The 17,370-nt window shown below is 34.4% G+C and overlaps 1 protein-coding gene across 1 annotated transcript; it reads right to left on the reverse strand.

Annotated features, from left to right (window-relative positions):
* Window positions 1–201: 201 nt before the first annotated feature.
* On the reverse strand, window positions 202–4,507 carry LOC140326601 (interleukin-8-like). The gene is made up of 4 exons (XM_072405337.1): window positions 3,387–4,507; window positions 2,525–2,660; window positions 1,539–1,622; window positions 202–686 (listed from the first exon to the last, which is right to left on the reverse strand). The coding sequence occupies exons 1-4, from the start codon at window positions 3,448–3,450 to the stop codon at window positions 647–649; spliced, it is 324 nt and encodes a 107-aa protein (XP_072261438.1). The 5' UTR covers window positions 3,451–4,507; the 3' UTR covers window positions 202–646.
* Between the last annotated feature and the right edge of the window lie 12,863 nt (window positions 4,508–17,370).

Raw genomic sequence — 17,370 nt, forward strand, 5'->3', positions numbered from 1 at the left:
TAGGGTTGGGTCATTTATGTATCCTTGTTTATTTATGATACACTACGCAATATACATGATGGTCTGTTTATTTCACTCTGTACATTCTGTATAAGTTTCCATTTGTATATCTTGAAAATCTTAACAAAAGAAATTCACAGTAACAACTATTTTTATAGGTTGAGTTTATAAAGTTTGAAATAAAATTAGGTACACAATGTATTGATCAAAATGTTTAATAATAAATAAATAAAATAAACATAAATACAACCAACATAATGTTTTTTAAAAGATGAACACAATTCGTGAACAAAAGTGAACAAAAGTAAACTAATATGAATGTGGTATTCCTCTGGAAGATTTACTGTTATTCAAATGTCTATGGATCTCAGTTTCCTACATTTTAGTTATCGCACATGAAGTTATCTAGTAATAGGTTGATACATATGATTATAATAAATCGCATCCTAAGATTCCAGAACAAAATCTAAACTTCCTAAAAAGTTTTAGCAATTCAAAAAGGTCAAACCTGAACTAAAAGAATATTTGTAGGTGAAATTTTTAACTGTCTGGTTCTTGAAAATAAATACATAAATATATTTATTATTGAAATAAAAAAATAAATATTAGTATATTCTGTTATGATATTTCAAGAGAGAGTGTATTCTTATGAAGATGTTGTTGTTGTTTCTTCTTCATTTTTTTGTCTGTCAGAGGAGAAAAAAAAGAAAATATGTTACATAAATTTACATAAAATCCTAATTTATGTTGAATGATATATTTAAAATCTCTGAACGAAAGTCTACACAAATAGTTTTTTTTAACATTTTTAAACACCCTTACCACCTTTGAATGTGTTTATGGGAGTATACAGAAGTGTTTAAAACAGTTTAAAGCAAGCCTAAAATCGTTACAACAGCTAATAATGCCTTTATGGGCATTTGTAAGTTTTTTAAGCGCTTAAAGCAGATAAACGCCAGTAATCTCTTCCATTTGGTTTCATTAGAAGCATTTGTAATCACTTCCAAACACCCTTATTGAATTTATTGAAGCATTTGTAAGCATTTATAGGCATTTTCAAGCAGTTTTAAAAATAAAATTAAAATGCATCAAGTAATATTCTCTTTAACTCTAAAAAACATGCCTCCTACAAACTCCCTGGTGTAGACTAGCCTATTGGAATGCATAGGAATTTCAAACATAGGTGTTTAAGGGCTGGGAAAACAGTCCAAATAGCCTAATTCCAATTGCTTTTTCATGCTTTCTTTTCATTAACAAACACACCTTTTTTAACTTTTGCCTTTCTTTAGAGTAAGGGGGCAATTTATAAAGCATCAATCTGGCATTTAGCACACATTCTCTAAATCAGAATGAATCACTGCTATTGAAAATACATGGATCTGGTACATTCTCCATTGAAGAGTGCTATATTAACAAAGCCATAATATATAACCATAATCTTTTAGAAAAAAAAATAAAAACATGGAAATTTATAGGGACATTTTCATATAAAACAGTTATTGCATCAAATTGTCCTGTAAGTGTAGTGAAACATTTACCTTTCTAATATTAGCTTAATCATGCGCTCTACCCAAGGAGCAGAAGGATTCACACAGACCTGGTTTCCAGTTTTTAGAGTAATTCTGAAAGACAAAATACAGTGTGAACATTTTTTTGAATGTTCTTGATGATATCACTTATTTCATTCATCTAAAGTGTGTACCTTGGCTTTTTTGTCCATAGCCACAAAACCAATGCAATACATCAAAGCATTGCTGCAAGTGCTAATCCATAAAATAAATATATATATATGCTGTGTGGATACTACACTTCTCTAAATTTATCCTACTTTTGAACAAAAAAAATAGTACTTCTTTGTAAAAGCAGTTATTCGTAAAAAGATGATTTCACCTTGCCAGTTAGGGCATAGTAGCAGCATTAAACCAACCATTATATACAAACTTGCATCAATTTTAATACCTATGTTGCTGTCACAACCAAAATTCTATTGTATTTTTTTTTTTTTTTAAGAAAAAGCTGAATGCTTTTCCAGAAGCACAGAATACAACTGGGTATTAAAGTTTTAAAGTTTAAAGACAACAGAGACTGTTGATCCAGGGAACAACCGATTGTCTTAAGGAATCAGGAATTTTTTCCCTGTTGGAGAAAATTGAACCAGGAGTTTTTTTTTTCTCTGAATCAACTATGTCCATAGAGTTTTTATCTGGGATATGTTTATTTCCCTAGTGGTTGAACGTAATGGACCTATGTGCTCTTTCCACCTAACTATTCCACACCATTCTTTAATTATGCGAAAACCTTGCAATATGAGGATATAATAAAACTATCAAATTTTTTATTCAGTCAGGCTGTACATAGTTGTTGGTAGAGCTGGATGATTAAAGTGTAAATGCTGACTGAAGACAATGCAAAGATGATAGGTTGATCTACCAACATAAATAAATGTAGAAAGCAATGTATAAATATAGACAATATTACACCTAAAACATAAATTGTATATAAAGTATTTATATATAATACTTACATTACTTCAACATTTTTGCAGTGGGGTCCACTGGGTATCATCTCCACATTTGCCATTGCTCTGATTGGTATTTGTTTTGATTCAACTTTTACACATTGACACCTTAATTCTGTTGCTGATTTAGCTAAGGACATAGCTGCAATGAAAGTAGAGAAAAATATTTTATACATAATCACTTACACAAGAGGTATTTTGTCATTTTTAGCAAGTGAATAACGGAACTGGGGCAATGTTCAAAAATGTAATCATTGTATTATTAACATGTGCACTGTTGTCCTTATTTATCAGTTGATCCTGGTAACATAATGGAGAATTCCTGGAATTATCTTAGAAATATATTGCTGCACTAGACATTAGCTACAGCAGTGCAATCAGCAAGCAGCATGGAGTTGGACAGAACAAAACCTTCAGTATGGATTTGCACATAGTTGTCTTCATTTAAACGTACGGAAAACTTTCTTGCTATTGTAAAAACTAACAAAAATGTTGGTGCACTTTACATGTTCAATAACTTGGGGGGCATGGGGATTAGAATTGAGGTAGCCATTGAAGAATGAAGGTAGCCTCTTTCTAAGTGGGCACATGGTAACATGACATTTTTAGATTAATTGTATAACAACAGATAAAGTAAGGAAAAAGTATGTTGCTGCTAACACATTTTACTACTAAATAATTTTATGGGATCATACAAAAAGGGTTTATTGTAAGCACAATGTAGCACCTTTTTGTCAATGTGCTAATCAAATGTACAATAAATGGCAGTTGGGTACATACTAGTTCTGTCAAGTACAAAGCAATAACTATGAACCTATTCTACTCAATTAAGTAAGCTGAAAATGTTTAAATAAGAATTTATCAGTACCTTCTGCTGCAGTGGCGAGAAGCAGGAAGAGGGCCAGAAAGGCACAAGCTGCTTTGGAGAACATTATGGCTTTCTTTTGTATTTGCTTGGCAGGCTTTCTAGTTTTCTTCAGCTGTGCTGTCTCCAAGACCTTCTGGTTTTCAGCTGAGAAGTGAATTGAATTTATAGGCTAATGCCTGGTCATTCTGATGTCATATTTGTTTTATTACGACACTGTAAATTCCAGATTCAGTAAGTTACTGTTTGTCACAGTTCCTGAGTCACGACACATGTAACTAACTTTCAGCAAACTTTTGGTTGTTTAGTTATTGTTCTGGTGCACTTATAAAATGTTATTATTATTTTGTTTTTAGCTCTGTATTCAGTATCATTGGCATGTGTCTTCTACATGTGTGCCCTGGAATGTGCAGATGGAAAATAACTTTATCCAAATGCTTCTTATATATTTACATTTACAGAGAAACAACTTGAAAAAAAATTATATGGCCAAACTGTTTTTGCTTATAATTATGGCAGCCGATGCAAAGAACAGGTTTTATTAGCTTAATTTCAATTCCCCCTATTAATATAAAGTCATGTCTTACTTTATGCAAATGCCTATCTTCCTGCACAACAATGATTATCAGAAACTGTTGTAGTAAAGTTATCATAAAAAATGACTGAAATGTTGAATAAAATATTGGTTCAAATCTCAGGCAGGATGTTATGTGAATGACATTTGTATGTGTCTTCCCGTATTTGTTTGGGGCACCTCAAGGCACTTTGGTTACCTTGAACATCCCAAAAAAATATATTCATAAATTAAGTGGCTTCCTTCCTTTAACTGGTCCTGCACTATGATAATGACTTTAGAATATGAACCCTTCTGAGAGACAGTTAGTGAAATGACTATGAACTTTGTAAAGTGTTTAGAAAGATGTTAGCACTATAATAATATTACTAACTCCTGGGACTCCGACAAGCCAGATTGCCTCCACCCACAGGAGCTAATGGGCGTAGGACAGTAGCATAGCTAACCGAAGGAGAAAAATAGACTGCATGTTTTAGACTTTAGATGGGGTGGTTGGATTAGTTTCCTTTGTCAGGCCAGTTACCATAATTTACTTTGTAATAGGTATTGGTTCTTGTCTCTGCTTTATATGAGTTATGTAAAGTCACCTCTTTGTTAATTGTGTTAGGACATACTGTGTAGGTACAGGAGAAAGAAAGACGTTTGAGGCTCAAAGTTTTTGTGCAAAAGAGTTAATTGTGTATTTTTCAATTTGCAGTTTGTACATGCATAAATAGTACAAACTAGTTTTTTCACTATATATCCTGTAGCCTGGTAATGTCACAGGGTTTGGATATTTCTCCTAGACATAGATTTACTAACAACATACATATATTGTATGTTGTTAGTATATGGTACTAAGTATGGTACTAAGTATACAGCAGGCAATGTTCCCAACGGCTGCTGGTTGTTGGAGTAAGCTGTATGCTTTTAAAATAAAAAGAAACATCCAAGCAAGCTCATCCTAGGAGGAGCATGTCACTGTTATGTAGGTTTCCATCTATCTCCTGCAAACATCATATTTGGCTGGAAATGGTCTGCACTGATTTAGCTGGTTGATTATTATGGATATTTGTTTAATAACAGTCATAGATATGAATTTACTGTTTATGGTGATAATATGTTGTTCAGTTTGTTCCATTCTTACAGCACACCCATCCCTCCTAAGGAAGCAGATTTTTCTTTGAAACATGTAACGCCAATTGGGTAAAGACTGTATGTTATGTCACTGTGTGAAAAGTGTATAAGGTTTGTATGACCAGCAAGTACTGAAACTGATTTATTTGCTGAATATATATTATACTTATATCATATTTTGACTCAAGATACTAAATGCATAACAAATAAACCAATTTGTCTTATACATTCCATGGTCAATACCTTAAAAGTTCCATTTTTATTCCTTTTGATATGTACTGGACAATGGGACAGACAAAATATGAGCTGTTTTATTGTAGGAGACATGCTCCAGCTGCTATTATATTACAGGTATACACAACACAGATCCTTAGAGATAAAAAGGTTAGAAAATGTGTTCTATAAAGATTCCATGTCATCTCTGCCCTCGGGCTGTCTGCTATCGCTCAGGTTTATAGTGCCTATAACCTATCATGTAGTACAGCATGTTGACACTTGTTAAAATCAGAGGATTTATGCTTCAATTTAGCAACATTAGCTGTCAGATTTTTAAAGACATTTGAATACTTTAGTCTTCTGACTAATTAACATAACAGGGTATGTTTATAGTGGACTCTGGCCAATGTGCATTCCAGAACTACTCATGGGAAACTCAGAAGTCAACCCATCCCAGTGATACTCATCCCAACGATTAAAGTCAAAATTTATGTAGAACAAGCACATATGCCTAACATAAAACAATATCAAATAATTAAAGGTCAGTTAGACAAAAACAACTGTATGTAGTTATTAAAATAGTATATTTTTAGTATAGTATTTCTTTACAATTTCTAGCATATACCATTATTTATATATTCCCCCCATTTAAATGTAGACCAAACTGTCCAGCAAGAGTAAAAAACTGCTCTTTTAACACTAGCGGTAGACTGCTTCAAGTAAGCCATTTTTTCTATAATTTCACTATTCTGAAGAATAAAGGGGCTAATGACATTTAAGGGGGTTCAGGCTCTTTATTTGTGACAAAACACCACCATGAAGACAAGGGCACTTCCTAGAGTCAATAATGACTGGCACTTGTTAGCATAGCCTACTGTTTCATCTAAATTTGTAGAACTTTACACAAATAGCAGAACACATAACTAGGTCCAACAATATATTTTCTGTACCCTTAGACACACATTTTTTGGTGCCTCTCTTTTGCCAACTTGCCCATTCTGCATTGCTACCTTTGTAAAGTAATCCTAGAAAGGTTGGTCAAACTACTAGCAGTTCTATTCAAGATAAAAAGACCTAGACTGGGCAAACAGTAAGAATATAGTGCATTATTCCACCAATGACATGCAAAGATTGATTTTGGACCTGGTAGGCAAACTGCTCATACATATACATTTGCATGATGTGGGCAGCTAATGGGTATCCTTGCCACCCTAGACCAGCAGTCGCCAACCGGGTGTCTGCAGGAAATTTTTGTGGCCTGTGGCTTTGTCCTCTGTGCCCCCCCCCCCCCCCCAGCATGGTCAGGAGAAGGACCCTGTTGGGTGGGTGCACCGGCAAGAGCCATGGACCATGTCTTCCGTACAGATTGTAGGCTCAGGGTGGTGGCAGGTTGTGTCTCTGGAAAAACCTGCCCACTGGTTAAGTGGATGGATTCAGGCATCATGACGTCACTCTGGGGGAAGTCTCTTCCACTTTGAGTGACACACGGATCCCCGCGAAGACGTGGTCCAGAGTCTGTGCATGTATAGTTCCGTAGGTCCGAAAAGGTTGGCGACCATTGCCCTAAACCACAGGCCTGTGTCCATTGCAGAATTCATGAAAGCACATATGAATAAACTGCTGAACCTCTATAATTGCCTTCAGCAACTCCTGTGATTTAAACACCTCCATCTCATTTCAGAGTCAGAAATATATCTGGTTCAATATCCTACTATGTTACTTGCCTGGTATATTATAGACCATGAAATAGGCTGGAGGGTTTATTTTTTAGCTACAAATCCAAATCACTAAATAGAATCAATACCTAGCTTTTACAGTCAAGGATGTATAAATCAGAACACTAAATGAATAGAGTTTGCTAATACCTTGGCTGGTAAAACAACTATTGTCGTATTTAACTGTCAATTTAGGTTTTTGCTTAGAGTTAAGCTTTAACATCCACTGTATGTTCAGCATTGATGAAAGTGTTTATCAGAGCTTACATTTTGATGCACCAGCACAATCTTCAGTTTTTTTTATAGAGTACAAGTGAAAAAGGGGTTTTCTTAAAAAGCAGTAATTATAGTAAATTGTCAAAATGCATGCTGTATAGGTTTGACTATGTCAAAGTAATGTTTTATTTGTTGAAATGAATTACTGAACTTTAAAGTGCACTCAAAGCTTTGTTGCAGACTGAATAGAATATCTATTAAATCAGTACTAGACTCTAGATCTGTAGCCACGAGTCCTGGCATGATACTTGTGGAATTTGAATATCCAGGGTTTAAAGGCTTTTACTACAAAACAATCTTGCTGCATCATCTCAAATGTGAACCACATGCGTTATTTTTCACTCATGTTACTTATCATAAAATTGCTTTTTTGGCAACTATTTTTTAACTTTCTATTTGGATGAGTCTTTGAGATTATGTGTTCTTCTGACTTAATTGTGAAAAGCAATAAAGCAATATCTTACAGATTGAGCAGATCTATGACTGTTAGTTCCATGGTATAATTTAGTGTTGCATCAATACAGGATAGTGTGCACTATATAAAAGCCGAAAAGAAGGACACAAATTGTTCTTGCAAATTATATTTATTTTATAGTTCCAAAGCATTACAGCCCCACTTTATGGTGCAAATAGTTCCTGAAATTGTGGTAAATACCAAAATAACTTACTTTTAAATGGATGTGCTCCATTGTGTCTCCATGTTGGGAAACCTGTTTTATACTGGCTTTGTGCTAAATTGAATTTGGGATCAAAGAAGGGAAAAAAGTAAGCCTTTTATTCATGTGTACTATCTACTTTAAACCCATTTATAAATAAATGGACTTCCATGTTCTCCTTAAAAACTGAAAACCAGAATAATAAAAGAGCAGTTACATTTAGTGCAGTGGTAATTACTTCTTGGACCACCACACCATTTTTACACTGTAGTGATGATTAGAAACTCTATTTCGTTGGGTAGAGTAACTCTTTGTCATATTTAAATTTGGTGTATGTAGCCCTTTTAACTGTGACCACAATCAAAAACACACTATTTGGTTATCTGTAAAGTGGCAGTCATGATCCCCACTTTATGAATAAAGGGGTAACAGTAAAACTCCATTAAAAAGCAGTGATTATAAAGGAATTATCATATCAATTGACAGTTATGGCTGGAGCAATGCCATTAGTGCTGGTATTTCTGCAGAAATAATGGCAGTTTAGTTGTGATCATGCTGAGTTTTATAAATATTATTATACTATTATATTATTCTAGAGACTATTATCTCCTGGTGGGTGCTGTTTTTTTAGCTGTAAGCATTAGTGGAATTTGATCTCCCACTTACACTGTCCATCAGTGCACAGGGGCAATTTTCCACTACATGGATGCCAACAGCAAGTAAGGGCCACTTTCACATCCCAATGTAAGCAGAAATTTCCCCATTGGCCACTAGTATAATGTTTTAAAACATTTTAATTTATAAAAAGCTAATATTGAAAAGAAGGTTGTTATATCGAGCAAGTAGGGTGTCCTAAATCAATACATTTCTTACTTATTTTGATTATTTTTGCATCTACAATTTACTTATTAAACAAATATACTGTGAATTGTAGATATCATTATTATCAGGATTTCCCTAGGAGCTGAACACTATTTACAGGGTTTCGCTAGGGTAAAAAGGTTGGGAAATGCTTACTGCTGTTGTGTCCCTATAGCAACTTTAGTTGTCATGGGACTGAATATTCAGGAGAGATTTCCCCAATGTAAATACAGATATCTACAGAAAATGACAGGGTTAAACTTCCTACTGCTTCCTGCCTTAAATTAGAGTTAATTGTTTAAGGTCTGTTAATCCCTTTACAACACTCACAGACTGACTAGCTAAGCAAGGGTTAATACTAACGCTACATTTTAGCAAAAAAACAGCTAAGCTACCTAATGACACTAGATCACTCTAGCCAGAAATAATGGTTAGAGATTGTTTATAGAGACAGTATGAAATAAGAAATGCTGTACAGACAATGCTGTTCATTATATGGAGAGGGAAGGAAAAGTTGGAGGCTGCCAGCTGCATCATTCCTGTTCAAAAAAATAATGTTGTGGCAGGATGGATCACTATGCAACTTGGGGAGGCGGCTGTACAAAGGGTAGATTTTGCCCAAGATGAACATTCTTCTATCCTTATAATATAATTCTGTTATATATCCTTATAGTAAAGTAATACATTTAAATTAACTTCTAATGAAGTTTAAGGTTCTTTGAGGGCACTTGCTAAACTAAACCCACAATATGCCACAGGGCGCCACCATCTTCTTTCTTCCTCACCTTCTGAATATGATCGTTGGCCATTTTGATTGGCCAGGCTGGGATGACATAATGAGATTCGAACAAAGCGTGTGTTCCCAAAGACCTCACAAATTCCAAGGACAGCTTATTCCTAAATTAGGTATGTAAAAAAGAGGGAAAAAGGAGAAAGCAGGGGATTTTTAGCTATATTCATTTTTTATATAAACTTAAGTGTGCAAACTTAACACATACAAATTGTGAAATTTACAAGGAAACAATCCTCATTGAATACAAAATAACCCTGTGACGTGCCCTTCAATACAATGAGGGCCATCACAGGGAGTTTAGTACTAGACAAAGGCCAACTGCCAATATTCATACAGTATTTTGTATATAGTGGAACTGGATTCCGAGTACCGACAGGTTTCACCGATTTTGGCTTCCTCAGGGGATTGTGGGGGAGACCAGTACAAGTACAGCTGGATCACCAGAACCCAGAGGCAGTTGGGGATAGATAAAGGTAAGGTGGGTTCGGCATAAACCCAACGCATTTCACTATTTTGACTTTGTCAGCTAGTTGGCTTATAAGGCTTAGTTATAACAAAAAAAACCCTGCTTTCTCCTTTTTCCCTCTTTGTAGGATGACATAACTCCTGAGCAGGTGTCTGGTAACCAACACTGAACTGCACCAAGCACAAATCTGACATGTAGGCAGTGATCAGGCAGGTAAGAACTGTTATTGAAGAAAGAACATTTCTTTTTCACTTTTTGCACAAAACACCTGCCTGATGACCAAGTTAGTTCCACTTTATTTAAAAAGTATCTCTTTAACACCATAGGACTAGATTCTTCCCACACAACACTGATGTACACAATTTGTCTCCATATAAATGTAGAAAAAATATAATTAAAATCAAATATGAATGAAAAACAATAAATATACTAAATGCATTGATAACATACAGTTAACAAAAAGAAAAATTTGTTTTGTTTTTACAGAAGTTATCCAGTATAGTTATAAGTGTAGTAGAAAAGGCTACTAAGAAAGCAAAAAGAAAAATAAATTGTGATACATGGCACTGAACTAGTGTTGACTCTATATTTTTAGAGTGTAATATTCTGTAAACATAGCTAGCTTGGTTCAAAAAGTATGTTGTGTTCCTGTTTCCTCTTAGAAAAATATTTTTTTTCTGAAATTAGAGATCCCCAAATTTTCATGTTGCCTCTGTTTACACAAAACAGTTTTATCTTCTCTCAATATTTAAGAATATAGTAATTTAAATTGTATCTTTAATAGAAAATACATCACATGTTTTCCCCTCCATTGCCTGCACATAGTTCGATTTAAAAAAAAAAAAAAACTTTCCCCTTACTTTCCTGAAAACCATAGTCAAAGAAAACTTAATGTGACCTCAGACCTCATTCTGGTGCTCTCCAGAGTTGGAGCAAAGTAGAGTGCAGGAAACCCATCATACAATGGTGACACGATTATAGACACGACTGCTTGTGTGCTGACTTACAGGTTGGTTGAGGCTGGACATCAATAATGCTGGAAGTGGAAAGTGATCTACCAGTCTCAGAGGACGTTCTGCAGGGAAAAAATGCTGAGGAGATTGTGAGCATTGGAGGGATAATGTATTTTAACAGAGATAAAATAGGAAATAAGCTGTTCTGTATGGTAAGCAGGAAGTATTGAAGCTATAGTTTTCTTAGTTGCACCTTTATTTACATGATTTAATTGCCTGAAAGCACCTTTACAAGTTCAGACACATCCCATCAATAGAATATTGTACTGAAGTCAAAACTTAGTGCCAGATCTAGAAGGAGCAAGAGTTCAAAATTTCCAGATTGGGTAAATAAAATGTTGTTATCCACAAGATGAGAATAATACCATGACTTCTATAAGTTTGTATATGAAGTAATAGACTATGGCCCCAGTATTAATTTCTTGTACTGTATATGGAAACAATGGAATAACACTGAGCAGTGGCCAAACTACTAAGTGCAGTTGGACTGCTAAGTGCAGTTAGTGTTACCATTTCTGCCACCACTTCTTCTAGGTCCCACAATACTTTTGATTGAAAAACCACTTATTATGCATTTCCAACAAAGAAGAAAAAAAATAAAAAAACTTTGCATATTCCGTAAATATACTTTTACAATTTGAAGCCGCTGAATTAGAGGATATACTAGATTATAAGATAATAATGGAATTCCCATAAAACAATGGGGTAACTTTGTTAACAATGGTATAGTGCTATAATTTTGCACAATATGACCTAATTTAGTTTACATGCTATTGCCAATTTAAGTTTTCTCTGATTAACACATTTCCTTGTGGTTTTACAGCAACATAAACAGGATGTATTTTGCATCACCCAACTTATCACTGGTCATATATTTACTGCTGAATAATGACAAGTCATTATAGCAAAGGACACACAATATAGAAACCTTTGCCTGAGCATGATTTCCTAATTTAGGCAATTTCTACTGAATAATGTAGGGTAACTGTTAAAAACGTGCATTATGTACAGTTAGCACTTCTTTTGGTAAATGAAAGTAAAAAAGTTAGTTAAGTAGTCTTTTGTTGGTTCATACTAGCAAGTTAAATCATGATCAGCAATTCATATCTTCGCTCAGTTACTTGTTCCTGCCTTCAAAAAGGAGCCTCAGTTTTCCCTGCACATTTTACTTGTTTTATTATATGGTGAAAGTAATGTAAGGAGTATGACTGCATAATGCCGAGGGTGCAATCTCCAACATGGAAATTTGCCTATAGAGAAAAATATTAGAAGCCAAAGGTTATAGTTAAAGCTGGACTCCAGAAAAAAATATCAGTGCAATGGTGTTGCACCTGCACTTAAGAAAAAAACGAATATGTTGCTTGCTGTTATATTCTTTTTAGTTACAATTTGCAAAAAAAAGATTCATGTAAAATCTCTATCTACATACAGTATATGTATCAGGCAGACAAAAATACAATTTACTGTTATCTATATTAAAAAAGATGTGCTTCTGAGATAACCTTCACAGCAATAATTGATCTCTTTTACATGAAAACAAGGCACCTGTTGCAAAAAGAGTCTGGTTCTGCAATGTAAAAGTAATTGGTAATAAGAATATGTATACCTAAGGGTACCTGTACTGTACATTAGACATATTTTTTTCAATCATGAGCACACGCATTGTAATAAATATAGCCTGAACTCAAGATACTCAAACATCACACAGGCTGTTCAAATGTAGATAGCATAAATGAAAATTAGAGTGCACTGAATGTACATTCAAAGATCCCCCTAAATGTCCACAGGACACAGGGCAAAGTATTTCTTAGTATTGCTTAACATCTTCAGGAAAACCCAGTAGTTCCCTTAAGCCTGTGGTTACAACTAGCACCTAAAGGCTAATTTATATAAATAAATGTTATCACAGATAACATCACAGTGTATAAAATCAGTTATGAGAATGATTTTTATATTTCAGCAGAAACCCTCTATATCTCATTCCCACTAGAAGATTGCCTAAGAGTTGCTACTGTTTCATTCAATGACTACTTACTAAAACAATAACCCATATAGGAGAGTACATAGCTGATGGTGTATGTGGCATTAGTAAGATGCATGACATTAAGAAATTAATACTGTTTTACCAGGTATAAAAAGGTTATCCTGACTGCCATGCATGACTCAGAAAGATGCCAACACTAACTGTATTGTCTTGTCACGTTATCTCAAGCTGGTTAAGATACATAAATATCTATACAGAGTTTTTCCCACCGTTTATAAATCAAAGATTTGTTAATATTTGCAAATGCAGGGATCAGTTTGTAAGATTTTAGCAAACTTTAATAGCCAAGCTGATTTCATTCACAGAAATCAGTTCTACTTGATTGAAATGGGTTGTTTTACTTTCACCTCACTGAAGATATCTGAGCATTCTACAATGTAAACAGATTTGTAGGTGTCCTTCCACAAAATAAAAAAACACAAACGCAATTGTCCAATAAATTTTGTAAAATTGACAAAATTAGAACCCATCATAAATACTTCATAGTTTAAAAACAAAACTTTAGGGCTTTTATTGGGTTTTGTTCAATATTTTAAATAGTAATACCACAAATGAAACATTTGCATGGAAAATGATGACTTCAAAATTGGCTGCAATGAATTAAGTCAAGAATCTTCCAAGTCTATGGGGCTGCTTTATTAAAGCTTTACAAGGCTAAAGAGGATACACTTTTATCAGTGAAGCTGGGTGACCCAGCAAACCTGGAATGGATCTGGTCCAGGATTCAAAGCATTTGCTAGCAAATTACTTTGAAGAAATCCGTTCCAGGTTTGCTGGATCACCCAGGTTCACTGATAAAAGTGTATCCTCTTTAACCTTGGAAAGCTTTACCAAATCAGGTCGCTATGTGTTTTAATGGCAGTAATTGATTCTCTACCAGGTAATGTTTGAATGTCAGATTCACTGCTTTATAAATAGACCCCTTTTAGTGTAGAACACCATGCTTGAGGCCACCTTGACACCCTTATAGTCTGTCTTTAGTGTTTGGGGTTTAGTGATGTATTTTTTTTGTTTAGGGATGGGAAGCATTTTAACCTTTAATATATACTTTATATATTTGAATATGAGCTTATTTAAATAAAAATTAAGGTACCTACTTTTTGCAGGTTTTTGCTGCGTTTATAAATGCAGGGCACAAAATGTGGCCATTACAGATAATATTAACAGTAACCGAAATGCCAATAGGTAATGTGAATAAATAGATTTATGATATTTTGTGCATTATTGTTGGCCATCAATAGATGCTGCTGTGTCCTTGCGTAAAGTGTGCAACAAAAAATAATGTCGGCAAGTTTGTTATACATTTTACATGAGGACACAGCACCAGGATTTTTCTCACAGCATTTTCAAGTCAAAACATTTTGGTTCATACTCAACTACAGGTGGTAGAAGGGGCAGGAAGAGCAGACTAGGGAAGAAGTGCTAACTGACTAATCAAAAGGTTGGGTAGGGAGGAGAAATGGCTTTATGGGTGATTAACAAAAGCATTTTATTGATTTTCAGTAACCTTAAAAGTTCAGTTTAAGGGTGCAAAAATGGTATTGTTGAATGGGTATGTGTGGCGATATAACTGTAGAATAGGATGAACATATAATTGAAATTAAATATGATGCTTTTTACTTTGGATACAGATTTAACTAAATACAAGATGACATTCTTATGCCAAAGGGCGGATGATACAGAAATCTCTATTAAGGGGAACCTTGACTGTTCACAAGTAAGGTAACATATTTTTTCAGGAAAACATTTCATTATGGAACAGAGTACATTACGAAAGCAACAAAAGTCTGAAACAGTGTATTTCTGTTTTTTTCCATGTCTTCTATAGAATATTGAAATATGTACCAAACTATTTTCTTGCATAACTTTGATATATCATTCACTGACATATCAATATAAAATATGAGCACATGATTACTAATAGCTGTGCATGACCTCCCAAAACAGCCTAATCATATCCTTTGAGGTTTTCTGATGCACTGTAGGGTATATGCCATACTTCCCCTTTGATACATTTAGATATACAGTACTAGAAAGCATATTATAGATTTTTTTTCCCCAGAGGACCAGATTTAGCAGATGATACTTGTTTGTGAGGCCAACATAATGCAGCTATATAGCACCTAGAGTCCTATAACTAAATAACCAAGAGGCTTAATGATTAAGAGGCAAGCACATACAGATGCATTATCAGATAATGACAATAGCATTAACTGAATATTTATAAAGCAGAACTACCTGGTGGAGTAAGTAAGTACCTGGAATATTCTCTTACAGGGAATGTTTCAGTAATTGTCAGATTTCCTGTTTTTTAAATAGGCCCCTAAACTGTACTAATACTTACTAAATGCTAATATTGCGTAATATATGCATATTTGAAAAAAGTGTTCACTTAAATCTGATTATACTCTCCTGGTATAAGAATATTCCCTCTTCCATCTATACTATAGTACTTGGTATTGATGAATCAAACTTTGAAGTGAATAACAAAAAGAAACATTCTGCTAAGCAATAGTTGCATTTAAACGCATAACAAATATTACTTGTAATGAAATTTTACAACATAAACAAAAATATATGGGCTTACTATGCCTATTTAGGCACTAACTGTCCTAGCATGGTAATACCCTGTAGACTTAAATGGGGGCAAACTTTAGGTATCTCCAGTCAATACCTTCAGTCTAAAGCAGAACTAACCCCCCAACATTCAGCTGTCCCTATTTCATTGCAATGCATCACCATTTATTTCCTCCTTTTCTTCCTGGAGGTGATCTTGATTGGCAAAGTAAGCATGACATAACTCTCGTTCAGGCGTGCAGCATGGGGAGCTCAGTGAAATTTAAGGTATTGAAGGTAAGAAGAGTTATCACCTGTCTCTTTCTGCAATAAAAACCTGCTTGACTGGATTTTTTTAAGGTGAGACTTAAGTTTTTTTTTTTAATTACCTGAGGGTTCACTGAACAGATTTTAATCCAAAGGACATATAATATTTATATGTTTTTGGATATAGAGACAAAAACTCATACTACATTGCCTGATCAATTAGGATTACCCATTCCTTTAACTCAGCATGGGTGGGATTTAGGATCAAAGTCACAGAATAATGTTAAGCTCCACAGAAGCAACATAAATCTCTTGTAGATAGTGCATTGTAAATGGGGAAAAAAATAGGATATCTAGGTTTTGTATTGTTCTGTCATATGTACAATTATTCTTCATGTCCTTATTTCTTTTTATTCCTTCCTCCCCTGTGTATGTCTGCTCCCTAATGCTGGCTGAGCCCGACCCATGCTGAGTTAAAGGAAGTTAAAGGAATGGGTAATTCTGATTAGTTTTAATTAGTTAACTATTTATTTGTAGTGAAATCTGTGTAAAGCGTACAAATACAAGTGGGACTAATTTGATAGTTTCATATACTCATCCAATTGTTTTACAAAATGTGTTGTACGTCTCATGCATTTAAATGTTAAATATATTATGGTTTTAACATAAAGGTTTAAAGAAATTGGTGGTGCCTGAAAAGTACAGGTCTGTATTCAGCTTACCTTTTTAGCTACCTGAATATTATTATTATTATTAAACAGGATTTATATAGCGCCAACATATTACGCAGCGCTGTACATTAAATATACTTAATGATCAGGCTTTTTCATCTTTTTCCTTCCTTAAAGCATGGACCTGTTCCAAAATGTCAGTGCCAGGATTCATTAAGCAAATTGTGAAACGGGTTTGGGGAGGCAATGAAATTTAAGAGTGTATGACTACGTATTTCTTGCTTAAACTTCTCCTAACCATGGATCATGTTACTCAGTGACAGTAATAGAATTCTACTTAGACATGGAATAATTTATGCTCTGCTGAATTTTATCTTAAAAGATAAATGCATGTTTCTTCCCCTCTTGCAGCACACTAAATACAACATATACTCACCTGAAGCATTGATAATCAGTACTTCAGTTCAAAGATATTTACTGTGTAGCTGGTCAGAAAAAATACACAGGATATTTTTAAAATCTTCAAAATGTGTTTTAGCACATTCATTTCAATAGGATGTTCATCTTTCTGCCTGTCTGACACAATAAAAATGCTTGGTCATAAACCAGAAATCTAATGAGCTAATTTCCTGTTTGAGCTTACAAAACTGCCTTCACTGCACTGAAATATCAAACAGCCTTTTCAGACCGGCCTACTGATTTACAGAACTTCACTAAACTCCACTGGTCATGTCTAATCCATAAATATACATTGACTTGTTCC

Source organism: Pyxicephalus adspersus, chromosome 3 (genome assembly GCF_032062135.1).
Source record: "Pyxicephalus adspersus chromosome 3, UCB_Pads_2.0, whole genome shotgun sequence".
In the NCBI taxonomy this organism is placed as follows: domain Eukaryota; kingdom Metazoa; phylum Chordata; class Amphibia; order Anura; family Pyxicephalidae; genus Pyxicephalus; species Pyxicephalus adspersus.

Coding starts and splice junctions, on each gene's coding strand:
- LOC140326601 (XM_072405337.1), bottom strand. CDS start 3,450: ATGTTCTCCAAAGCAGCTTGTGCCTTTCTGGCCCTCTTCCTGCTTCTC. Junction 2,661..3,386: donor TCTCGCCACTGCAGCAGAAG/GTACTGATAAAT, acceptor CTTTCATTGCAG/CTATGTCCTTAGCTAAATCA. Junction 687..1,538: donor ATTAAGCTAATATTAGAAAG/GTAAATGTTTCA, acceptor CTCCTCTGACAG/ACAAAAAAATGAAGAAGAAA.